The 10,819-nt window shown below is 58.1% G+C and overlaps 1 protein-coding gene across 2 annotated transcripts; it reads left to right on the forward strand.

The window, feature by feature from the left end:
• Nucleotides 1-1,168: 1,168 nt before the first annotated feature.
• On the forward strand, nt 1,169-9,482 carry Pi16 (peptidase inhibitor 16). 2 transcript variants are annotated; one of them, XM_003473668.5, is made up of 6 exons: nt 1,169-1,548; nt 4,471-4,692; nt 6,898-7,007; nt 7,191-7,279; nt 7,829-8,548; nt 8,718-8,929. In XM_003473668.5, the coding sequence occupies exons 1-6, from the start codon at nt 1,369-1,371 to the stop codon at nt 8,831-8,833; spliced, it is 1,437 nt and encodes a 478-aa protein (XP_003473716.3). In that variant the 5' UTR covers nt 1,169-1,368; the 3' UTR covers nt 8,834-8,929. The 2 variants fall into 2 exon arrangements, with proteins under 2 accessions (XP_003473716.3, XP_063095017.1); XM_063238947.1 differs by having other exon boundaries at nt 1,177-1,548; nt 7,829-7,872; nt 8,718-9,482.
• The last annotated feature ends 1,337 nt before the right edge of the window (nt 9,483-10,819 follow it).

Consider the following 10,819-nt stretch of genomic DNA (forward strand, 5'->3'; position numbering starts at 1 on the left):
TTACTTTTTTGTTTGAGACAGGATCTTGCCGGGCAGTTCAGAATAGCCTTGAACTCACTATGTAGCCCAGGCTGGCCTTGAACTCCTGGCAATCTTCCTGCCTCAGCCTCCAAGAATTTTACTCTGATTGTTGTCACAAATGGAATTGTTTGCCTTTCTTGTTGGATTAGTCACTGTAAAGAGAGAACTGGGTTTGCGGGTGTGGTTTTGTGCCCTGAAGCTTTGTGGAGATAACAGCACTGACAGTTTGGTTTTGTCCCCCACCCTGGAATCCAAGCTGCTTTGCTTCTGTCCTTCCCAGAGCCCCAGAAGGGAGTTCGTGGCACTCTTCCAAAGCCAGCTTCTATTCCAGGCCCCGTTCCCTGAGCTGCCGGCTGCAAGGGTCCCCCCGATTGCTTGGCTGCTACCCCATTTCTGTCTGTGCCCTCCCCTCAGAGCTCCTCCTCCCCTGGCTCACTGGCCCCATGTTCTGCTTCCCCTCCCCTCTCATTCTTCTTTTCGAGACAGGGCTTCACTACGTCCTCCATGCTGGTCTTGATGTGTCTAGCCCACGACGGGCTGGAACTTGTGGTGATCCTCCTGCCTCAGCCTCCCAGTGCTAGGATTACAGGTATGGGGCCACCATATCTAGCCTCTGCCCTTTTAATTGGAGAAATAGACAGATTCCAAGAATGAGGTCCCAGCACCCCGTTTCTGAAAGAGCATCTCAAGCAGCGTTTCCACAGAGCACGGGGAGCCGAGGTGGGCTACAGCCAGGGCAGGACATGCCAGGTCCTCCTCCCTGGGGCACTGGGGTCAGCCAGGGCCAGGAACGCAATGCTCGCTGTGTACCTCGGAGTGCCAGTGGCCATGCTGGTCCTCGGGGCCACCAGCTCTCACTGAGTCCTCCTCGGCCCAGAGGCAGGTGCTGTGAGTGTCACAGATGCTGCAGGAAACACAGAGCGAGGGCCAGGCCCAGCCTCCCACCCTCCTCCTTATCACCCCCACCCTTCTAATCTCAGCCGGTCCCCAGGAGCCAGGCTTCCTCTTATTCTCTGCCCCCAGCACCCACGGGTGTGGCCCGAGGCTGCCAACCGCAGCTGTGCAGATGTTCGTGGGCTCTGACCCCCCAGGACCTGCTCCCAGCTGGGGAAGGACCTCGGGACTCACACAGTGCTTGGCCTGCACCCCGGCCACCAAGAAAAGGGAGGCGGCTGCCAGGGCTCGGGGAGTGGACTGCTCTCTGGTCGGGACCCAAGGCACCGGCGCCACGAGACATTGTGTGAGCTAGGCGGGCCGGGCCGCAGACACAGCCGGGGAGGTGCCGGCCTGGGAAGGGCTTTAAATCCAGCTGCTGGCCGGGTGGGAGAGGCAGAGCTGCAAGCCACCATGCACAGCTCCTGTGGCCTCTGGGCACTGCTGCTGCCACCACCGCTGCTGCTGCTGCTGCTACTGGTCACCACCAGCCCCTCCACAGCCCTCAAAGAGGACGAAAAACAGCTGATGGTCCAGCTGCACAATCTCTACCGTGCCCAAGTGTCCCCGCCCGCCTCAGACATGCGGCAGATGGTGAGTACATGCAGGTCCCCAAAACAGCCCCAATATACAGATGGAGAGACTGAGGCCTAGAGTGACACATGTGCCCTGAGCAGGGATATCTCTGAAGGGGTCCCTTAGAGGCCCTCCGAGGACAGAAAGCAAGGAGGAAAGGGGATGGGGACCACGACAGGAGGGAGATGCCTACGAGGTACCTGAGAGCATGCCCAGAAGCACAGGGTGCACTGCACCCCTTGGTTCCAACCTTGGTTCCTCTCGCTCCTCATCTGTAAAATGGGGGCTTGGTTTGACCTGGATGTGTACCCACATGGGCCGAATCTCACAGATTATGCGGAGAGCGGAAGGCGTCTCAGGAAACAGAAAATGAATGTGCCATTCCTGTACCAGGGAGAGGACAGACAGGCACTGAGTGTGTGCACGCTCCTAGATACAGAGGGTGGGCGGAAGCCACACTCGGAGGAGAGGCCACCTTTGCCAGGCAGGGAGGCGACCTGAGGACGAGGCTGGGCAGGAGGGAAAGGAAGAGATTCTCTTGTCTTCCTGCCCTGAGGTCTGAACCCTCACTCAGGTGGCTCTGGTGAGCCAGGTTCAGCAGCCCTCGAGGCTGGTGCCCAGGAGCAGAGACCTCAGGCCAGTCCCTCAGCCTCAGGGGCCCCGAGGGCCCCCTCCCTTCAGAGGCCTCCTGACCTGATGCAAAGAAGGGTGTGGTGATTCCTGCCCGAGCCAGACAGGATGGCTCGCAGGGCCCACATGTACCTCAGTGAGGCACTGCCATGCTCAGCCATTGGCCGGTGACGGGGGACTGCAGACACCAACCTGGGAGCCCTGGGTGCAGCACGGGCCCTGCCACCAGCTCCCTGACTGGGCCCAGGACGCAGGCCTCAGTCTCCCCATCTGCAGACCCTGCTGCACCAAGGCCTGGCTGGCTGGGGCTGGGAGCTGGGTGACACCGAGGCAAGCACCGAGGTCATTAGGGGAAGAGGTCTCGGAGAGGTGGATGCAGTGGGAGGCGGGATGGAGGTGTACCCCGGCCCCCACATACAGAGACTCTGCCTCTTCTTAGCTAGGGGTCCCTGTCCTCCGTGTGCTTGTCTGTAAGGGGCCGTGACAGCCGTAGGGTTAAATGGCCCAGCGCTCGTGAAGAACTCAGGGCAGCAGCTGGGGCTCGGGACATGAATGTAGAGCGGGGCTAACGCTGTGGAGCAGATGGGCACCTGGGACGGAGGGCTCCTGGCTGCTCCCCTCCTCCTGGGCTGGCTCTGCCGGCCACCACTGCTACCTCCCAGGGGGCTCCATGTTGCTCAGACCACACACTGCCCGCCCACCCACCTTTTGGCACAATCCAGCTCCGGGCTTCAGGTTTTGTGTCCAGAGACTCCTAGGACACCCCCTACCTGCTACCTGGGCCCCTCTGAGTCCCCTTGAACTTCGCTACCAGAATGAATGACCTGACGTGTGAGTCTCACCCTGCCCCAGATCCTTCAGTGGCTCTAACCAGCTCACCGCCACTCACTCAGCTCCTGGAAGGCTGCGTCCCGCCCCGTCACGCCAAGACCAGGACAGACAAGGGCTTCCCAGCTGGGTGCGCGGCTTCCACCTTCTAACACAGCCCCGTGTCCCCTCTTCCGACCTGGCCTGGGCCAGATGGCCCTGCCGGTTGGGAGGCGCCCAAAGTGACTCCACTGTGCCGCCCTTCACCACTCGGTGGCCCACTTGGCTTGATGGCCCCGTGAACTTGAGCTTCTTGGTTCTCGCTGCTGCCCCAGTGCTGGCACAGTGCCCAGGACTACTGAGAGAGGGAAAGGGTAGGGGCCTGGCTGCCAGGTAGTGGCCGTGTGTGGCCGCTGTGGGCAGTTCTGCAACCTCGACCTCCACTCTGCACCAGGCTCTGGGTCCAGATTGAGATGCTGTAAGACGCACAGCCAGGAACTTTGTATGGGGCATTCAGCACGTGTGGGTGGACCTTACTGCTGGGCCGTCTGCAAGGGAGCCTGGACTTGTCTTGATCACCAATAGATAACAAATACCACTCAGCCCCAGCACCGGGGCTGACACTGCAGACAAAGGCTCCCTGCCCCAGCAGCTGACAGCTGGTCCCCCAGCCTCAGGTCCTCCGAGTCACCTGATCCTGGTCCCCATCTGCCATTATGCCAGAGTCCAGAAAACTTCAGGGACCACTGACTTGAGACAGAAGTGCCCAGACGGAGAGAGGGACCCACCCAAGGGCACACAGTGGGGCTACTCCACCCTGATTTCCCAGCGCAGTCTGGCAGCTGCTCCAAGCCCTGAGTGGGTGGGGAGCGGGCGGACCCCATTCCTCAGTGTCACCCCAGCCCTGCTGCTTTATGGGCCGTCTGGCTCTTGAAGCTGGCTGGACCCCCAGAGGGTGGAGCAAGAGTGGCTGCCAGAACATCACTTCCAGGAGAGGCCAGGACAGCGGCTAATGGGATCCAGGCCTCCCTCTGTCCTCTGGGCCCACTGCCTAGGTCATCCTCCTCCTCCTCCCTCCGTCTGTCCTCCAGCCCGGCGTAGCACCCCCTCCCCAAGTCTCTCCTGAGGGCCCCTCTGGGGAAAGTGGAGTTGTCCTGTGAGGGAGCCTGGAGAGGGGATAGGCATGGGGGCACCCTGGCCTGGATGGGAAGGAGAGAGAGGGAGGAGGTGCCGGCACCCAGCCAGAGAGGGAAGTGGGCCTAATAAACAAGCCCTCACCTATGCATTTCCAGGGACATCTCAAGGTGTCCAGGGCCCACAGCCCCAGAGGGACACAGAAGATATAAATCACCACTCGCGAGTGCATGATGCCATTCAATCCTTCCACCACTCTGAGAGTCAGGCGGGCCCCAAGTCCGACATCCAGGGCCTGGAGCCCGCAGGGGCAGGGCGGGGTCACAGGTCACGGCAGGACCCTCACCTGCCCCTACCCCCACCCCGCAGCGATGGGACCCGGAGCTGGCGGCCTTCGCCAAAGCCTACGCCCAGAAGTGCGTGTGGGGCCACAACAAGGATCGCGGGCGGCGGGGCGAGAACCTGTTCGCCATCACGGACGAGGGCCTGGACCTGCCGCTGGCCATGGAGGAGTGGCACCACGAGCGCGAGCACTACAACCTCAGCACCGCGGCCTGCGCTGCGGGCCAGATGTGCGGCCACTACACTCAGGTGCGGGCGGTGGAGGCGGGGGCGGGGCCAGATGCGTGAGGGGCGGGGCCAGATGTGGGAGGGGGTGGGGCCACGGCTCCCAGCGGTCCTGTCTCCCCTGGCCTCCCTCCTGGCTTTAAGTACCCCCAGTTTGGCTTTTTTTTTTTTTTTTTTTTTTTTTTTTTTTGTCTTTTTCCTTTTTATCGGTACCAGGGATCGAACTCTCTACTGCCTGCTTGCAAGGCAGGCGCTTATGCCGCTGAGCTAAATCCCCAGCCCCAACCCCAGCTTGGCTCTTGTCCTTCTCTGTGGCTTTACATGTTTGTTTATTTTCGTACCGGAAATCGAACTCCGCACCTTGCACTTGCCAGGCAGGTGCTGTGCCCCTGAGCTATATCCATGGCCCTATTTTTTTTTTTCTTTTTTGAGACAGCGGCCCAAATTCCCTTTGTAGCCCAGGTGGTCTCGAACTCACAGCCATCCTCCTGCCTCAGAGACAGGGTCCACTCTGGCCTTGAACTCCTGCCAGTCCTCCCACTTCGGCCACCTAAGTACAGGATTTAGATGTGGGCACCACCACACCGGGCTCACTTGCTCTTTTTACATTCATCCCGGTGCCTAATTCACGATCTCTGATGTGCCAGAGACAAAAGAGCACAGAGACAATCTTGTGTGATTTTTTTTTTTTTTTTTTTTTTTTTTTTTTTTTTGCTTTAAAAAATTATACAAAAGCCTGGCCATGCCTGTAATGCCAGCACTCAGAAGGTTGAGGCAGGATCGCCTGTAAGATCAAGGCCAACCAGTGGTACAAAGGGAGTTCAAGGACAGCCTGAACTACACTGAGACCCTGCCTCAAAGTAAAAACAAAAACAAAACAAAACCCCTCTATATAAGAACATATAGGTGGCTGTGATGGCCAGTTCCCGTTATCCCACAACTCTGCGAAGCTGAGGCAGGCTGAGGCTGGGGCATTGCAACTGGGTTTAACACCTAGTACCATCAAACAAACTTAACAAAATATCCAAAACAGAACAAAACAGAAAACCAAAGCAACAAAGAAACTCAGGAAAAATTATGTCTGACCATCCCTGCCTGAAGGTTTCGGGGCGGTGGCTCTAAGCACTTCCTGCCTCTCAGGTCTCTTTCCTTGTCTCTAGCTTCTCCAGTGCCCCCCCCAACTGTGAATGTTTGGGTTAACGGTGATAAGTGGGGTGTGGAAGGGAGGTCACATTGGTGCTCATTTTTTCCTGTCCTCTCAATTCTTGTACAAACAATAACAGCAGACAAAAGCAACCAATCACCTTCCTACCCACACCCCTATTGCAAGTTTTGGTGCTTTTCTGGGTGGTATTTTTAGTGTGTTTCAGGGAAGGAAATTCAAAGGCACCCACCCCACCCACATCAGGAAATTGTAGGTCCAACACCCACCTCAAGGCTCTTGAGCCCCCTGGAACTGCCCAAATCCCCGAGGGAGACTGCCTGCCCAGCTCCGCCCGGGTTTCCTCTGGCTGGAACACAGCACTGTGGGCTGCCTTCTCCCCGGGAGCCGATTTAAGCAGAAAGATTCCTGGCCCAGACACAGCAAAGGGAAGGTGTTAGTCTTGCCCAGGGCATCATGCGAAGGTTTAAATTCTGTGCTTTACACAGGGCTCATTTCAGCTAGGAGGGAACCTCCATTCAACAGGCAGAGCCAGACCTTGATTTGCTGCAGTGTGGGAAGGGGCCACGTGGAAAACACCTCTTCCTCTTGGGTTCCTTGAACTTTTTTTGTAGCCAATATCTAAGAGATTCATTCCTTTGCATATGCCCGTTGGTTAAAATGCAAAGATATCTAGGAAGAGCCCACAGGAAAAAACTGAAGGTGTCTCAAAGCCCTGGAGTTGAGGGGAAGGAAGTTTGAAAGAGGGAGAGACCTGGGAACCCGGCATCATTTGGGAAGGGACAGCAGATCCTTAGGAAGGACCCCCTGATCCCGATTAGTCCCCCCCCCCTTTATCTTCTTCCTTTTTATCGGTACCAGGGATCGAATTCACGACTGCCTGCTTGCAAGGCAGGCGCTTATTCCGCTGAGCTAAATCCCCAGCCCCAATCCCAACTAGTTTTGTGGACTTGGATCTCACAGGCTGGGGACGCCTCCCTCCCCACCCCCGGAGGCCGGTGCAGAGCGAGAGGGAAGGGAGCGCGCCGGCCCTGGGCTAAGTGAGGGGCTCCCCTCGCTCCATCCAGGTGGTCTGGAGCAAGACCGAGAGGATCGGCTGCGGCTCCCACTTCTGTGAGACGCTGCAGGGGGTCGAGGAGACCAACATCCACCTGCTGGTGTGCAACTACGAGCCCCCGTGAGTGCGGAGGGGGGACCTTGTGGGGGGAGGGGGCGCCCTGCGGTGTCCGACCAGAGCCCGGGGCGCTCAAGATGCCCAGCAAGTCCAGACTGAAGGCGGAGACACAGGGGCATAGGCGGACAGGGAGGGTGCAGGGCTGGAAGGGACCAAAGGCCCCAACAGCGTTCTCGCCTCCTGCAGGGGGAACGTGAAAGGGCAGAGGCCCTACCGGGAAGGAACACCGTGCTCCCAGTGTCCGCCGGGTTACAGCTGCCAGAATGCCCTGTGCGGTGAGTTGGTGATCATTACGGGGGCGGAGTCAGCGCAGGGAAGGGCGGGGACAGGCCATGGGGTGGCGTCATCGTGGAGCGGGGGCGGCGCCGATTGGCTGAGGAGATCCAGCCCCCCCCCCCGCGTCACACATACTCCGCATGTCTTCCTGGGGACCCGCAGAGGTCGCCTGCTGTCTGTGAGCAGCTGCTTTGGCGCTCTGCCACCCCATGCGAGCTCGTTTCAAGCCCCGGACAGTCCGAGGGCAGAGCCCAGGGCTGAGGCTCTGATCACCGTGCCGCGTGCGCGGGTGGCGTGGCCAGTGAAAGCCTCCGGTGGGCGGGGACTCGTCGGTGGGCGTGGTCATGTTCCTGCGCGCGGGAAAAGGTACTGGAACTCGCGCAGAGCATCAAAGAGGAAGAGGCGGTGCAGCAATTGCCAGTGCCGGCGAGCAGCTTTTCTTGTTAGTGAGGGGGCACCCGATGAAGAGGCAAATGTGGGGGCGGCAGAGGGCGAGGGAAGCGAGTCCCGTGTGCAGCGCCAATGCCAGGCCTTGTCTATCTCATCAGAACCCACCAGAGGCCCGGAAGAGACGCAGGATTTGACTCCCCAGGTGACTGAGGCCCCATCTACCGCGGGGGATGAAGCCTCGGGCCCTGGGAAAAGTCACACTCCTTCCCTAGCAACGGAGAGGCCAGGCTTCTCGGCGCCCGATGTCTCGGGCTCCGGGGCAACGACGGCCCCGCCCACGGTGGGAACACAGGCCCCACGTCCCTTAGCAACGGAAGAGCCCGCTTTCGTGGCAACAGAGGCTCCGCCTTCCTTGAACTCTGAGGTCCCTATCGTTTTGGCCACGCCTACCCTGCTTGTCTTGGAGGATGGCCCAGGGCCCCTCCCCAGGTCCACCCGCGCTTCTGTCCTGAGAGCTGCCGAGGAAGTAGTGAGCAAGACAAGCGCACCCCCCACGAGGCCAGAAGGCTCTGAGCATCCCACGGGGGAGCCCCTAACCCGTGCCCTGGAGGAGGTGGAGGCGGAGGCCGAGTTACCCCCTTCCAGTGAGTTCTTGGCCTCTGTTTTGCCAGCCCCAAGCCAGGCTGAAGGGGAGGCCGAGTCGCCTCCTCCCAGTGAAGTCTTAGCCTCCATTTTGCCAGCCCAGGCCAAACTGGGTGAGCAGCAGGCCACGCTGGTCCACCTGGGCCACGCTAAGTCCCTGCCCAGTTTCCCCAGTGACTCTGCCTCCGGCAATGCCATGGGTGGGCGGACCCTGGCCCTGAAGTCCTCCTTGCCAGGTAAGGCCCGAGGCATGCTACCTGCCCTCCTGGGCCCACTGTCGGCATCCTGCCCCCGCAGAGGCTATGCTGGTGGCGCATGCGCCTGCCACCTGTTGCATGGCTGTGGCTGGGGCATCAGGCACAGGTGTCTCCAGGCTGAGGCCAAGCCCCTCCTTCCTTCCCACAGGTGCAGAGGACCCTGAGAAACTTGGCGGGGAGCCCAGCCTCAGCTCGGGACACACGTGGGCCCCCTCCTTGGGACTACTGCTGCTGTCTCTCCCGCTGGGGGCCGGACTCTTCTGAAGAGGCCACCGCTCTACACGAGACCTGGTGGGCAGTCCCAGGCCCCATGCCTGCCTTGGGTTGCCTTTTCTCCAGTAAGAGGCCACAGCTTCCTGGGCAGGTCCTGCTCTGTGGTCCTGCAGCCCCCTGCACCCCAGCTCTGGCCACGTTCCAGGCCAGCTACCTTGTCCCCCTAGCCCCTGGTGCACCCCAGCAGCGACCCTTCTGGGGAGCTCACCCTTGGCTGGCTGCTGTTCCGCGCCGCGTCCAGGCCACGTGTGCCTGGTGTTCTGTGACCACAGCCTGCGCTCTCAGAACCAGGGACCTCAGGCTTCTCCCAGAAACCACTTGGCTTCTTCCAAGTCCCTGGCCCCTTCCTCCACCCCAGGGTTGTCTCCAATGCCTCCTGCTTTTCCAGGTGCAAAGGTCACAGCTTGGCCACTATACCCCCAACCATGTCTCCAGCCCCTCAAACAAAAAGCTCCTTGGCGGAAGCCATGTGAAGGGCTGGCTGCAGCCTGGGCACACAGCCTGCCTGGCTAGCTGCTGGGGATCTGGAGCCTTTCTGCCCCCTACAACTGAGTAGTGGGTGGGGTTCTAGGGAGAGGAGGCAGAGACCAGGAAGGGCAGCAGCCCCAACTCCTGAATAAAGCCTGTCTGAGAGCTGGGAGTCTCAGTGTTTGTGAGGCTTCCTGGGGGCCCAGCTGTGCCCCACCCAGGGCAGGCTACTGACCTTCCTCAGCCTCCCTGCCTGCAGCCACAGGCAGCCAAGGGAAAGCCAGGGGCCTCGTGGGTCCCCAGGCAGCTGCTGGGTTAGGGTTAGGAGCGAGGTTTGGCACGTGCTGGTTTCTATATGAACACACACACATTTTCAGTTCACTTGAGCTTACACCTAAGGGGCAGTTTGTGGATCAAATGGTAACTGGAACTTCAGGAGCACCCCCAGACACTTTCACATTCTCACAGGAAGTACATGGGGTTAATTTGCCTATATCCTTGCCAGTACTGGGTATTGTGTATTTTTTGGCTGAGCGGCTGGCACCCTAGTGGGTGTGAGGCACTATCTCCCTATGGTTTCACTTTGCATTTCTCCTGGCAACTAATAATAATTAACATCTTTCCACATGCTTAAGGGCTGCTGGAATATCTTGGAGACATCTCTGATCACATCTTGTGAAATTTATCTTTTTATAGTTGAGCTGTAGAAATTCTTTATATATTTGAGATACAAGTCCTTTATTACATATAAGATTTGCAAATGTGCCAGGGATTTAGCTCAGCAGCATAAGTGCCTGCTTTGCAAGCGTGTAGTCATGAGTTTGATCCCCAGTATCCAAAAAAAAAAAAAAAAAAAAAAAGCAAAAGAATTTGCAAATGTTTCTCCCATCCTGTGACTTGTCTCCATTTGGGGGGGGGTGTTTCCTTTTTATCGGTACCAGGGATCAAACTCATGACTGCCTGCTTGCAAGGCAGGCGCTTATGCCGCTGAGCTAAACCTCCAGCCCCAAGTATTTTTATCTTTGATGCTATTATAAATGAAACTTTTATTAGGTTCGCTGTTCAATATATAAAAATAATTTATCAATCTTGTCTTCTGCAAGCACCCTTGCTAAACTTTTACTAGCTACGTAATTGTAGTGGCTCCCTTTGGGTTTCCTATATACCAGATCGTGTCGCCCACAGGTTTCCCTCCTTTCTAATCCAATAGTTTTCATTTTCTCACTTAACTGCCCTCGCTGGACTCTCCTGGACAGGTGTGACCAGAGTGGATATCTTGATTTTGTAAGTTTAGGATTCTGTTCTGTATTGTACCAGAATTAATTGCCAAAGTTAATCTTGTTTTTTCCTAGTTGCTGTTATCTGGCTGAGGTCCCGTCAAAGGCTTTTTCTGTCTGAGACGATCACGTGGCTCTGTGTTTTATTCTGTGGTGTGCAGGATGCTGACTGATGTCTGCGTTAGGGCAGCTACATTTCTGGGGAGCTGCTTCTCTTCTCGGGCTTGTGGGG

The sequence above is a fragment of the Cavia porcellus genome, unplaced genomic scaffold (assembly GCF_034190915.1).
Source record: "Cavia porcellus strain 051 isolate PalLab524CR breed Dunkin Hartley unplaced genomic scaffold, mCavPor4.1 scaffold_28, whole genome shotgun sequence".
In the NCBI taxonomy this organism is placed as follows: Eukaryota; Metazoa; Chordata; class Mammalia; order Rodentia; family Caviidae; genus Cavia; species Cavia porcellus.